The 15,115-nt window shown below is 41.8% G+C and overlaps 1 protein-coding gene across 1 annotated transcript in view; it reads right to left on the reverse strand.

The window, feature by feature from the left end:
• The window catches only part of FBXO22 (F-box protein 22), a 30,034-nt gene that overhangs the window by 6,274 nt on the left and 8,645 nt on the right, over window positions 1–15,115 (reverse strand). Inside the window, exons 3-5 of the mRNA XM_029239793.1 lie at window positions 12,713–12,800; window positions 11,811–11,906; window positions 7,640–7,804 (exon numbers count right to left, since the gene is read on the reverse strand). Coding sequence (XP_029095626.1) covers window positions 7,640–7,804; window positions 11,811–11,906; window positions 12,713–12,800 — 349 coding nt within the window. The remainder of the gene's footprint in view (window positions 1–7,639; window positions 7,805–11,810; window positions 11,907–12,712; window positions 12,801–15,115) is intronic.

Raw genomic sequence — 15,115 nt, forward strand, 5'->3', positions numbered from 1 at the left:
TTGCTATAATTAATTTTTCATCATTAAGAAAACTAAATGGCTATTTGAAAATAATACAATCAACACTCAACACAAATAATGAAGCAGCTATGTAACTGAGCAGCACCCTTGGTGGGCCTTGGTGCAAGCCATTCCACACAGCCACCACCTGGAATGGAAGGGAACACTGGTTTATGAAGGACAGAGTTAGACGCAGTGGGAATTTAAACATCCAGAGAAAATGGACAGAAACAGCACTAACCACCTGTAGTGGGTTGAATGTGGTCTCCCAAAGACATATCCACACCAAATCCCTGGAAAGAAGAATGTGACCTAACTTGGAAAAGAAAAAGGGTCTTTGCAGATGTAATTAAATCTTGAGATGAGATCATCTGGATTATCCATAGGCCCTAAATGCTATACAAGTATCCTTATAAGAGAAATAGAGACAGACAGAAGAGGCAATGTGACCACAGAAGCAGAAACTAGAATGATGCAGCCATAAAGAATGTCGATGGCATCAGAAGGTGGAAGAGACAAGAGATTCACCCCTAGAGCATCCAGAGGGAATGCAGCCGCATCAACACCCTGATTCCAAACTTCTGGCCTTCTGTACTGTGGTAGAATAAATGTTTTAAGCCACTAAAGTTTGTGCTAATTTGTTACAGCAGCCTCGGGAAACTAATACACCATTAAAATACAGGCCTTATCCATATATTCCAGGAAAGGGAGTGGGAGTGAAGGCGGTTTAACCATTGGAAACTCGTTCCAAAGCAGGGAAATACTCAATTCTGCAGCATATGGATGAAAAGCAGCTACCACTAGAGGGCAGCATAGTCTATCAGGAGGCCAGGCAGTACTCATGCTCTCCCCTACAAGCTCCCAGGCTTCCACATGTGCCTCTTGCACCTTGTTTATACACTATCAACTTGAAATTTGCCAAAGAGGTGGCTCTGGGACACAAAAAAGAAAAAAAATCGAACACCTGACTCACATTTGAGTTTCCACTGACTCAGCCACATGACTTCCATCTTCACAGACGTAAGGGTAAATAAATGTTGCCAGAAATAAGGCTCACTTAATAAGGAAACGGGGTGGAGTGGAGGTGAATGACCAATTCCTAACACCAACTAATGATTTATCTAGGGAGACTGCCTCTGGTCCATTTCTAATTCTCTATACAGTACATCACTGATTTGGAGAGTAAGAAGGATATTAGTACAAACCAGTACTTTCAAGATACCACATACCCCAAACCATTACTAAAAGGTCTTTTTCTCCACACAGACCAGCCCAGCAAATTTTCAGGGAATGTTTTTTTTTTTTAGAATGAATTTTCAGAGTCAAAAGAGGCCCGTGGGATCAACAGTTTACGATTGTTTTACAAAGAAGGGCTGCTAATCCTAGAAAAGTGACTGGCCCAGGATGGCATCTTGGCAGACTCTAGACCCACATCTCCTGACTCTCAGTTTTAAGTTTTAGAAACCTAAAAACTTCTAAGTCTCTCCCTTTCCTGATTTCTAAGCTCTAGGCCCTCTTTTACAATTGCCTACTAAAATTTTCATCTGAATGTTCTATAGGCACCGCCCTTATTCATCCAACGCACACTGAGTGCTTTCAACATCCTCCTCCAGTGGTCTTGTTCTGCAGCGGGACCACACACACACAAATCTAGAAACCAGACTCACTTCCCCCCACCCAACTTAGAGAACAAATCTGCCTTAGCCCAGGCTGGCTGCCTGACAGAGCAGACAGGTCTGTATCATGTACCAGAAGGAAGGTACAATTCAAACTCCTTGCCACTAAAAATTGAGGCCTAAGGTACACGAGCCTGAAAAGACGACTACCCAGCTCATTCTGAGGGAAATCCTGGCACTGCCTTCAATCCTGCCTCTGGGGAAACAAGAGGGCCCTCTGCTCACTACCAGCATCTGAGGACTTTCAACTTCAGGAAAGCACGCTAGCCGTATTCTCAGCTCCGATGTTTGTTGGGCAGATGACGCACTCAACCAGCCCAACTATAAAAGGTGCAAGTTCCAGTTCACTGTTCCCTGAAATCCAGCATGAGATCTAAGTCACAGCAGACTGAGTGGCTGAAGAGCACGTGGGCCATCCATTCCTTTGGCAGCTCTAAACATTTTTAGATTTTGCAGAGAGCTCAGTAACCAGACCTCATTGGTTTGGATCCTACAACTGCTTTTATTTTAAGGAGACATAGTTGGGGTGATGCCACTGGTGTTCATAGAGCGACATGGGGTAAGAAACAGCTTGAAAAACAAGCTATTTATTATAAGGGCATATGGATCCACTAGAATTTATCTCAGTTCTCAGAAAACTGGGAAGAGTTAATGCTTCTTCTGCCCTAGCTCAGCCAAACCTGTGGCCCGCATCTAGCAAATGATGGTCTGTATCTCATGTACTACCCTCCATCCTGGCTGCACTATATTCCTCCTACCCATGTCCCTCAACTCAGAATTCCTCCACTGATAGTCTATGTATCTTTGTATGCTGCCTTAAATTCATTTTCAAATAAGGCAGAATATAAATTCATTATAGCTATGCTCAAGCTGGAAGGTTAAATAAAAGGAAAAAAATCAAATCTAGACACCCAGAGCAGCATCAGATTCAGGAAAGCCAGCTATGAAGAACTATTCCAAAGATTGGCTAAGACTGCTTGAAAAGGCTTTAGGTCTGCATGTTCAGATTTCTACTCTTTTTAGGGAAGCCTCTCTGAAGACAGCTGTTTTATGGCCTGTTTGAAAGTGATGTAATCTAAATGCATGTAGAAAACCTACGTGAAAGATAATGTCTACTTGAAATGAGAGGCTAATACCATGAACAATTCATAGATAGAAGCTGTGTTCTCTCTTCCTCACAACCTTAGTTTTAGCATCACTTCCTTCCCTGTATCTTTATATCCATCTTTTTTACACTAAACATGTATAAATATGAAGTCAGCATGCTAGGACATGACTTTTGGAGTCAGACCTGGATCAGAACTCAGGCTCAACCCCTTGTAGCCATCTGACTGAGCAATTTACTAGACTTCTCCAAGCGCAGCTTCCTCCTCTAAAACCGGGGCAGGAGCAAGTCTCAAGAGTGGTTGTGATGATTAAATACGATAATGTCATAAAGAAGCATCCAACCCTGCTCAGTGCCTGGCCCCCGGTAAGGGTTCAATAGAGGAGAGCTATCAAAACATGTTCTGGCTAAACTGAGGGCCCCGACCACGAGTTACACAAGTTATCAAATAACGAAATGACACTCAAGATGCTATTTCCCCTTGAATCAAATGAATCTGAAGTAAACATCATATTTAGAGGGAAAATAAAGAAGCCATGCATCCTATCCTCCAAACCAGCTAGGGGTCACCTGTGCTGCTCTGGCTATCACGTAGTTGTCATGCTTTTTTGAGATGCACCTTATCCAAAAATCTCTCTGATATCGTTCAATGAGAAGCCGTGTCACTTTACGTACATGGTAGGGGATTAAAAAAAAGAGAAGCACCACACCAGTCAGCTCCATGAACATGAGCCTACGGCCCGGGGGCTCAGGGGCTGTATCCTGCCAGCACCATAACCTGGGAGCTGGCCCCCACCAGGCCCCTTACAGCTCTCTGCTAGTTCTCTGCTCTCTCCTAGCTCTTTGCTCCTGGAGCTGAGTGAAATCCACCACAAAGGGTAGGAAAGCCTAACAAAACACTGGCACCACCCTCCTTCTAAGTCACCTTCCTGCTTTAGAAGCTGCCCAGCTTTTTCAAGGGCTAGGCAGCTTCTAAAGCAGGACAAGTTCCGTCACTTAACTTTTAGCACCATTTTTCTCTGCTTTGCACCTGATCACTGACTGTGGCCCCCCTCAAGATTCTCTATGAAATCTCCAGATAATTTAAAAACTTAATCCCTCAAATTTTTTTTGGACTCTGACTTAACAAATAATTAAAATTTAGTTTTTACACCTCTCAGTTGCTGGCAGAGTAGTCATCAGAAGACCAAAATGAAGTAAGCAGAAAGGACCTGAACAACAACCATTAATTACCTGATATTCCTAAATTTGTATCTGTGGTCGAGACCATTCTCCTGAGCTCCAGACCCACATATTCAACTGTCTAATCAATGTCCCCATCTCAAATTCAATGTGTCCAACCCAGAACTGATCATCTGACTCCTCCAACCTGCACCCCCGTCTATTCCTTACCTCAAGGAGAAGGTACTGCGCACCTGCCCTGGCAGAAACCTCGGTGACAACACTGCCATGGTCCTCATTCTCACCCCACAACGTTTTAACCCATCACCTCACCCTGTGGACTCACGTGGGAACTTCATCTTGAATCCGCCCATGTCTCTACAACACCACTGCAATAGCCACAACAGCCCCCCGTTCTCCCTGCCTCCTCTCTTGTGTTCCTCCAAAGCCATCACACCACAGCCAGAGGGGCATTTTCCAAACACCCATCAGTTGTGCCACTCCTTAGTTTAGAATCCCTGCTTCCGCTGCCCTTGGGCACATCAAGATCCTCAGTGCTGAGCGGCCCCACCCTGCATCCCAGGTCCACCTCACACCACACCCCTCCTCACACCCACCACTCTCCAGATACGCTGGAACTCCTTACATTTCCTATGAGCCGGTGAATCCACAGCACCTAAATCCTGAAGGTGACATGCCAGGCCCTTTCTATGTCCTGTCCTTTCATCTATTTTTGTCAGTAAGCTGGAAAGAAGGTACAATACTCCTACGATACTCTTCCTGACTGCACATCTGAGGGACCTCTCCCCACTCTAGTTCACTTCTACCCAGCGCTCTGCCCAAATGTCACTTTCCCAACACCCCAGAGTGGATTAAGTCCATGATTACGCTTCCTAGCACCTCTTCTACTTGGTAACACTTACACATCTGTGGTACTGTATTCAAAGTCGGCCTGGCCTGCTAGACTGGAAGCTCCAAGAGGCAGGACAGTGTGTCTCCAACAAGCATCTCCAGAGCCCCGCACATACAGGGACTGGCATATGACATGCACGTGAACAATTTTTGAATGAATGGACATTGGCTTTTATGGCACTTAGGGAACAGAGGTATTTTTGCCTTCACTCCTTAAGAATTAAATGCTAGCCCACATACACATACACACACACACACACACATATATATATATATTTTCATTCCAGAGACTATTTTTAACACAGGATACCATACAGACTTTAAAACAACCTATGCCTTGTTTAAGAAATGCACCATTTTGGTAAGTTCTTCAAAAAGAATATAAAAGGAAGTGTGCATGTGTATGTATATATATAAATTTATACGTACCGTGACAGTGGGTCCGATTACGACACTCCCTATACACAGGGTCTGGAAAAACTATAATATCACACACGAGGTCCCTGCGCACAGAGGCACTGCCTATTTCACAGGAGGCCAAGCTGCTTTGTTTGCTCACACACCACCTTCTAGTCAGAGTGGCCAAGTCTACAACGCAGGGGAAGACAGACCACAGCCCAGGGGCCAAATCCGGCGCCCCTGCTTTTGTATAAAGTTTTACTGGAACAAAGCTGATTTTTTTACGTACGGTCTATAGCTGCTTCTGCACTCCCAACGGCAGAGTTGAATAGATGCAACTGAGGCTGTATCACTGGCAAAACCTGTAATATTCACTATCTGGCCTTTACAGAGAAAGTGTGCCGAGCCTGAGGGACACTACCAGGAACGGGGTGCCTTCCACTGTCATGGAACATAGATAAGAGCTGCTCCGGGTGTCTGGTTCAGGAGTGCAGGCTGGGACTCTGTGGAGAAGGCACGTCCCACAGGCTCCAACCACACTCCTTGCCCACCTCAGAGGCCTCCATCTTCTCGTCCACATAAAAGACAATGGTCCAATTTTAGAAGTGAAGAAAATAGTATGGGAAAGAATAGAGATTATCATCTCAATCTAGGCAAAGCCTCAATTTCCAGAAGGCCACGAACAGGATGAAAATGATGCCTTGGAATAAGCCAAACTTGTCGACAGCAAACAGCTTAGGGAAAGGACACCAATAAAAACGCTTCACACAGCAGAAAAACGTGGGGCTCTTTTTCATTTCAGTTTTCTGATTCCTATACTTACTTAGCACTATAATGCAAACAAGGTCTAAAACAAATCTAATAACTATTTTATCATAAAATAGATGGTTCCTTCCACTCAAGATTTTGGGTCTTTCTTGTAAATGGACAAAACTAGGCTTCTAGCTTCAAGCATACCATGAGGACCTCAATCATGGATTCCCCAGGTTGCTATAGGGCAGAGGGGAGCATGCCCAGGAGGCACCACACTTACTTCTGGACCCAAAAAGACAGTACAGAGGAGGCTTGGCAATACGACCTTCAGCAAAAGCACTGAGTCAAAGGCCAAACAAGCTTCTCTAACAAGTTAACCCCAATCAGTTCATCTGCAGAGGTAGATGCAAGGCCTTAACACTGCTTTGCTTGAATAATTAGTTTGTTGCTTACTATATTAAATTAAGCTTTCTTATCAGAGCTTAGAAACTGAGCTAACCCTTTACCTCTTCAAAATCACCTCATGGGGCTTCCCTGGTGGCGCAGTGGTTGAGAGTCCGCCTGCCGATGCAGGGGACACAGGTTCGTGCCCTGGTCCAGGAAGATCCCACATGCCGCGGAGCGGCTGGGCCCGTGAGCCATGGCTGCTGAGCCTGCGCATCCGGAGCCTGTGCTCCGCAACGGGAGAGGCCACAACAGTGAGAGGCCCACGTACCGCAAAAAAAAAAAAAAAAAATCACCTCATGCATGACCTGTCTACTCCAGCCAAGCTTCCTGCCTGACATATCCTACTAAACCGTTGTTTGATATACTCTGCCTTAACTTACACTACTTCTAAAACTTATCAAGTTCGTTACACTTATTCCCGTCTTTCTAATTAGTCAATATTGAACTAACCTGTATCTTTTAATTTTTGAAAAAACAAATGCTTACTACTAGCATAAAAGAGAAATAAAACCTTAAACTTTTCAGCTTCAAAAAACAAAATAGGGCAAAATGATAAGAAAATGTTCAAGGGCTTCCCTGGTGGCGCAGTGGTTGGGAATCCGCCTGCCAATTCAGGGGACACGGGTTCGAGCCCTGGTCCGGGAAGATCCCACATGCTGCGGAGCAACTAGGTCCGTGAGCCACAACTGCTGAGCCTGCGCCCTGGAGTCTGCGAGCCACAACTACTGAAACCCGCGCGCCTGGAGCCGGTGCTCCGCAATGAGAGAGGCCACCGCAATGAGAAGCCTGCGCACCGCAATGAAGTGTATGTAGCCCCTGCTCGCCACAACTAGAGAAAGCCCACGCGCGGCAACGAAGACCCAACACGGCCAAATAATTTAAAAAAAGATAGAAAATGTTCAAAGAGGAAGAAATCCTTCAAAATTCAGAATTAAATACAAGTAAGTTTATTATCAACAGAGTATTTATGGAAAATTCATCTCTGGTTCTCTCAGGCGTTAATGTAAGTAAAATAATTTAAAAAGTAAATCCTTTCTACCAAAAAAAATATTGCACTAGCCTCTGTTAATCACTAATTTGAATTATCCACATCTGAAGTAACGTGTACTTAATTCAGACTCTCTCAAAGTAACAAACAAAATCAATCAACAATACGGGCAATTAATGGTAAATAATAACAACTTACCTACTTCAGTGAGTTGATGCCTTTCTAGTGTTAATTTCTTTGGATCCATAATAAAATGAAAGGGTTTTATTTTTATTCCTTCAATTTGAGGAAATAATAGAGCAAAACCAGATTCTCCAATTTCTATTTCCTGAGGTGGATTGCTACTTGATCCCATTGGCGTCACTAGGAAAAAAGTTAAACAGTTTTGTGAACAGATTCAATAAAAACAGAAGTTTCATCTGGTGTAAATTACCCAGCCACATCTAGGTAACTTCAGTTTAGGTCACTAACATAATCAATAAGGTAACAGGCCACTATCTGAATAAGAGTTTCTCAGCTTTGAAATTTTTAGAGGTATACGGTCATGATGCCTAAAATTTACTTTCAAATTGTTCAGAAAGAAATGTTTTCATAAACAAAGACAGAAAAAGCAAATGTTGCAAAAAGTTTTTACAACAGTGAATCTAGATGAAGGATATATGGGTGTTTATTGTACTATTCTATTATTCTTTCCCCTTTTCTATAGGTTTGAAGCTTTTCTAAATAAAAAGTTGGGGGAGGGTAGTAACTACATCTTCACAGCAATTCTACTTGTAAAATTTACCATAGAATATTTGACAATTATATACACTATATATATTGTGTGTATGTAGAACTGAAATACACACACACATATATATATAACTGTATTTGGAAATAAGGCCTTTAAATAAAGAGGCAATTAAGGTTAAATGAGGTCACACGGGTCAGGCCCTAATCCAGTAAGATTGGTGTCCTTTCAAGAAGAGGAAGAAACATCAGAGATGAAGGCATACAGAGAAAAGAGAAAAAGCTATGTGAGGACCCAGTGAGAAGGCAGGTGGCTATATGTAAGCCAAAGAATGAAGCCTCAGAAGAAAGGAAAAATGCCAACACCTTGGACTTCCAGACTCCAGAAATGTGAGAAAATAAATTTCTGTTGTTTAAGCCATCCAGTCTATAGTATTTTGTTATGGCTGCCCTGGCAGACTGATGCAAATACTGCAGATTACAAGTTCACTGAAAACTGTATTTTATATAAGCATATAAATACATATTTTATGCACGCACATACATATACACACATATATACATATATCTATACTACATACCTATCTGTATCTATACTCTGTACTACATACCGAAAGTCCGGAAGGTTATGCATCATAAAATTAACAGAGTGGTTAACTCTACTTAAAGCTTAAAGTAGCTTAATTTTTTTCTTTTTTGCTTTTCTAATTTTCCTTTACTTTTTTAAAAAACAGTAAATGGCTCTTACTAGTATAAAAAAAAGAAACTCTTAAAAAAAAGTGTCAATAAGCCTTTTAGAAACCAAAGATAGAACAAAATGGAAAAAAAAATTTTCAAAGAGAAAATTTCAGAATCTAATCAAACCCCACATAACATATTCTGAATTTAAAAACATGAAAATAAAATTTCAGAGTTTATTATGAGGCCCTCTTCTACAAAAAAATATCAAAACATAAAAGCAATTTTTTTTGTCCGTAGCAGGCCTCAAGACAATCCGAATTAAAAGCCAATAGGCTTTGTTATAGAAATTGACAGGATGCTTCTAAAATATATGTGGAAATGCAAAGGACCTAGATGGCCAGAGCAATTTTTAAAAAGAAGGACATCAAGATCTATGGAAATCAATCTTTAAAAAGAACATCAAGACCTACAGTAATATGACTCTGGCTTAAGGATACACAAATAAATCAATGGAACAGAATCAAATCCAGAAACAGACCCACAAACATACAGCCAATTATTTTTGACAAAGGTGCTGAGACAATTTAATGAGGAAGAGAAGTCTTCAACAAATGGCATTGGAATACCTAGATAAACATATGAAAAAAAATTAACCCTGAACCTACCTTATACCATACACAAAAATTAATTCAAGTTAAGTCACAGAATACTACTCTAGAATTTTTTTAATGAATTACTCATATGCAAAATAACATGAGTCTCAAAAATATTACGTTGCTAAAAATATTTATGTTGAGTGAAAGGGCCAAGATAAAGAGAGTATATAACATGATTCCATTTATATTACATTCAACAACAGGCCAAACTAACCTATGGTCACTGAAACTGGAACTGGGGTTTCCTATGCAAGTAGGGAATGGCAGGAAGAGGGCATGAGGGAACTTCCTGGGGTGATGGAAACATACTAAATATTGACTAGCATGTCAGTTTCACCAGGATATGAATTTGTCAAAACTCATTAAACTGGGGCTTCCCTGGTGGCGCAGTGGTTGAGAGTCAGCCTGCCGACGCAGGGTATGCGGGTTCGTGCCCCAGTCCGGGAAGATCCCACATGCTGTGGAGCAGCTGGGCCTGTGAGCCACGGCCGCTGAGCCTGCGCGTCCAGAGCCTGTGCTCCACAACGGGAGAGGCCACAGCAGTGAGAGGCCCGCGTACCGCAAAACAAAACAAAAAACTCATTAAACTGTACACTCAGGATTGTGCATTTCACTGTAAGTAAAGTTTACCTCAATTAAGAAAGAAAATGATCTCTGTATATATAAAAATGAACAAATTCTGAAACTTGAAATTTTTCCAACCTAAAGAAGGAAGATGGGTTAGTAGCCAATGGCTATTTTAGAAATAATCACTAACTGTGGCCTAAGAAAAAGGAATCCAATCAACTGTCTTGGAAGTTTTTCTGTGACAATATGTGGAACAAAGAAAGTGCTCAGCTGTGGGAACAAGAATCAATAAGAAGGGTAAGGAGTAGGTCCAAGAAAACACAAGAGGACAGGTCCCGACTAAAGGGAGGTGGAATGATACTCACTCCCGACATGAAGATCGTTAAGAGAACTTAGAAAGATGACCAACTGCTCTGAAACATGGCAAACATGAGAGGAAGGCTTCAGGTAGACTGCCCACCCCTCACTATGGGGTCATGGAGGCAAGAGTGTTGCCCAGGTTGGCCCGCCCTCTCCTGTCCCTAACCCCCAGCTGAAATTTTAAAGAGGAGAACCTTAGTCATGCTTTGAGGATGCCACAGAGTGTAGGGTGGGGAGGTCTAACCAAATGATGTAAGAAATGAAAGCTATGTTTCTATAGAAGCATTTGTTAATAACTAATAATGGTAAAAACTAGATCACTCATTTAAGGAAAATTCGAAAGTTAAAAGAAAATCAGTCACTGCCGTCATTTTTTTTAATCCAATGAGAAACAAAATTTGTGGTGATGGGGCTGATATAATAGTATAGGGGTGGGAGCTGATAGCAGGAGGGATGAAACAGTCCCCCATCAACCATACATTTACCCTTATTCATCTGTAAACACTTGAAATCCTTTGTAGTTCATTGTACAAGACTCCTAAATTCCAATCAAAAGTCTCTCAGTGAAGATTAAAAATGCCATTTACAGAGTGCAACAAGAAATAATAATAGCTAAAATTTAGTTACCGCTTATTGCATATCTTTATTCTAAATGCTGTACATGTGCTAACTCATTTAATCCTCAAACCCTCTGAAGAAGGTACTATCAATCACCCCCATGTAATAGATGGGGAAACTGAAGCCCCATGAGGTCAGCTAACTCGCCCAAAGTCATACCGATACTAAAGTGGTACAGCTGGGATCCCAATCTAGGGATGTGAACCACTGCACCATGACAGCTTTAACAGGATCTCGCTCCCCCCATTAGATACAGAAGTCAAAATAATTAAAACCAGCAAAAATTCACCAGTAGCAAACTTGGAAAAGGAAAGTTCCTGCTATAAACTTCAAACAGTGGCAGCCAAGCAGAGAAAGAGAAGTTTCCTAGTAAGGCCTACTGCAGCTCCTGATCCCAGCCCTACCTCACCCCATCCACCAGAAACAGTTCTGGCTGAACTGACAAAAGTAAGAATGCTTGCTAATACTTTCCAGTTTGTAGAAAGGAAGAATGAGATCTCTGTCCTCTTATGAATGGCTCCTGGAAAGATATGAATTAGATTTGGTTTACATGGACAGCCCTGAGATTTGAAATATTAACCACAATAACCTAAGGAAAATTAATATAAGTGAAATATAATACGATGGTATATATGACCAACTTTATTGTACTTTGGATGGCCAAAAATATAAACATGCTGTTAAGCTACAAATAACCCACCAATCTATAGGACCCCACATTAACGCAAAGCATGGAAATCAAGTTGGTATTCTCTCACCTACAATCCCTGGGGTCACAATCCCAAGGACTTGGCATTGTTTTGGAAATAGCTTCTCAAGGGCAAATGCTGCTTCCATAGAAGTTCTTTTCCTGGCTGTAATAACACGGGAAAATTATTCATTGTCATCCATTTAAGGTCAAATTTGATGAGGAAGGGGGGAAAAAAGCAAATATTAAATTATTTTACACCAGAACACTTTACAAGGAAGTCTAAAAGCTCTGATTAAAAACAAAAAAGTTTTTCTGTTTTGAGCCCTTGTTTTATATGTTAAATTCTAAATCTGACCTTAAACATTGCCAGTTTGCCTTCTTCTACTCGTTCACATACTGCTTCTGCCTCAATGACATCAGCAGCAGAGGCTGATTTTCAGATTTACTATTATACCTTTCTGTTCAGCTGATATTAAAGCATAATGACTTTTCTACCACACTGTCACCTGGATTCAAATCAGACAATGATAATCCACTATCCAAGTCTAACTCTGGGCGTCAGTGTGCCCAACATGGGATATAGTCTACTTCTTCGTTTAGCAAGCCAAGAATGCACAGTATCTACAGATAACCTTGGTAAATGGTCATCCAATACAATAAAAGGCTTGAATACCCAAAGACATCCTGTTTTAATAGTAAAAAGAAGTGCCTGGAGGATTAAAGTATTTCAAAAAGAGAAAAACACCTTACTAAAGAATTTGTTTCAATTGTACCACAAGGTTTAGAAATCAATCTTCAAAGCAAAAGGGCTTCTCAAAGTTCAAAGACAGCATATTCATGCATTCTCCAGGGAGTAGGCCCATAGCCTCAGAAAGTCAGTAACTCTCAGAATGAGAATAGTATTTATCTCCAAAAAGAGGTACATAGGGAACAAAAAAAAAATCCAAAACTTTTTCCTTTGATATTCACCTCTCTTATGGCCACGACACTCCTCCAGACTAATGAAAGTTTCTGAATCAGCCATGTAAAGAACTGTCTGTGGTAAGATATGGACATTCTGCAAAGGAAAAAAAAAAAAATCAGAACCTGATCACACAAATCTATGAATGCTTTTGTGGTCCCTTAAAGTTCTGCCCTGCCTGGTCCAAACTACTGTTGCCCTACCCTCCCCTTCAGGTCAGTATTGGCATTCTGAGTCGATCCATTTCTCACTCATTTTTCACTCATGAGCTTTCATTTTCAGTTCATTCATTTGTTGAGCATCTATTATTTCTTCAAGTCAAACTCATTCCAGCTTGACTCAAGAAGTTCATTTTCACAATAATTTAAGCTCTTAAACAAAAACATTAAGTACCAGCAAAAGATTCCACTTGCTTTATGTGAACAGGTACCACAGCAACAGAAACATCTCAGCAACAGAGGGAAGGTATACAGACCGTATCATTCCTCTTTTTATTGCCTACCGAATTAAATAATCCAGGCCTTCACTTCCAGCTTGCCAACTAGTTTCCTACAGGAATCTATTGCTCACTACTATCCAGACAAGCCCGCTTCTGTATATATTCTTCTGCAGCTCTCTTCCTTTTGGACTTGATTTAAGATGGTTTCCCTTAAGAAACAGCGTTAAGTGCCAGACCCACTATAAAACCTTTTCCTAGACTTCCTTAGGACCTCTGACCTCATATGCGACATCCCTGACATCCCAGTCATTCTTGTTTGTGTCTTATCTCCACTTACAAGGGAGGGCTGTAAGCCCTTACAACCTGGGCTTATTTGTTTTCCACCAAAATTCATAACAGACAAGTGGCAAAGTGGCTCAACTAAATGAAAAGGTGAACATATTTTTCCTCCTAAGCTGGTTATTTTCAAAGATTTTTACTATCAAAATGGAATGAAAAAGTGAGCATATAGCAAAGCCTCAACACTGACTAAATGAAAAAGAAATGTTGATTTCGGAAAGTTAAGATGTTTCAGAATAGATTCCATATAGACAAACTCATAAAACATACTGAGATAGAATGATGACCCTGAGGTCGCTTAAGGGCTGGATAAGACCTGTGGATATAGTTTCCTTGGTCCACAAGGCATTTTCAAAGAATATAATTTGGGGAGGAGTGGCTAAGATAACAGAGTGATAAGACCTTGACTCACATCCTACCACAGGCACTCTAAAATTACAACTATTTATAGAGGAACTATTGATGAGAACAACTTCAAGACTAGCAGAAAAAATTTTCCACAACTAAAGACATAAAGAAGGAACCACCATGAGAAGGGCAGAAGGGGGAAACTGGAGATACAGTATAGTCAAGACCCACACCCCTGAATAGGTGACCTACAAATGGGAGGATAATCACAATTGCAGAGGTTCTCCACAAGGAGTGAGGGATCCGAGCCCCACATTGGACTCTCCAGCCCAGGGGTCCTGCACCAGGAAGATGAGGCCCCAGAACATCTGACTATGAAGGCCAGCGGGGCTTGTGTACAGAAGAGCCGGAGGGCTGGAGGAAACAGAGACTCTATTCATAGAGGGTGCATGCAAAATCTCATATGCCCTGAGTCCCAGCTAAGAGGCAGTAATTTGAAAGGAGCCTGGGTCAGACATACTTCCTGATCTTGGAGAGCCTCCTGGAGAGGCAGGAGGCAACTGGGACTCTCCCTAGGGACAGAGGCACTAACAGCAGCCATTTACAGGAACTTGTTCTAGCAGGAAAACACTGATGCTGGCTAGCACCATTTTGGAGTCCTCCCTCTAGTCTACTAGTGCCGAGGGCTTACCTACCCACCAGCTCCAGCCCCTTCTCCAGGCCACACAGCCAACTTCACCAGGACCCAGCCCCACCCACCAGCAGCTGGCAGCCTCCACATGAGGAGCACCTGGCAGCCAATAAGGCTGGGGGCCCAGCCTTGCCTACCAGCACACCCACAGTAATCAGCCCTGCCACAACAGAAGGGCCCTTGCAGCCCACATAAGGGGCATCCCTAGAGGATACAGCTCTGGTGACCAGAGGAAACTGTGCTCCTGGGCCCCACAGGACATCTCCTACTTCTCCAAGATCAGGAAGCATAAATGACCTGCCTAATACAAAGAAATAAAAACAGAAAAATCAGGCAAAATGAGGTGACAGAGGAATATGTCCCAAACAAAGGAACAAGACAAAATCCCAGAGGAAAAAGTAAGTGAAGAGAGATAAACAATCTACCTGATAAAGAGTTCAAGATGACGATCACAAAGATGCTCAATGAAATCAGGAAAAGAATGGACACAGTGAGAAGTTTAACAGTAAGTGATAAAGAAGAATCAAACAGATCTGAAAAACACAATAGCTGAAGTAAAAAACACACTAGAAAGAATCAACAGTAGCTTAGATG

Source organism: Monodon monoceros, unplaced genomic scaffold, assembly GCF_005190385.1.
Source record: "Monodon monoceros isolate NGI ecotype Baffin Bay Population unplaced genomic scaffold, NGI_Narwhal_1 Super_Scaffold_21, whole genome shotgun sequence".
Classification (NCBI taxonomy): domain Eukaryota; kingdom Metazoa; phylum Chordata; class Mammalia; order Artiodactyla; family Monodontidae; genus Monodon; species Monodon monoceros.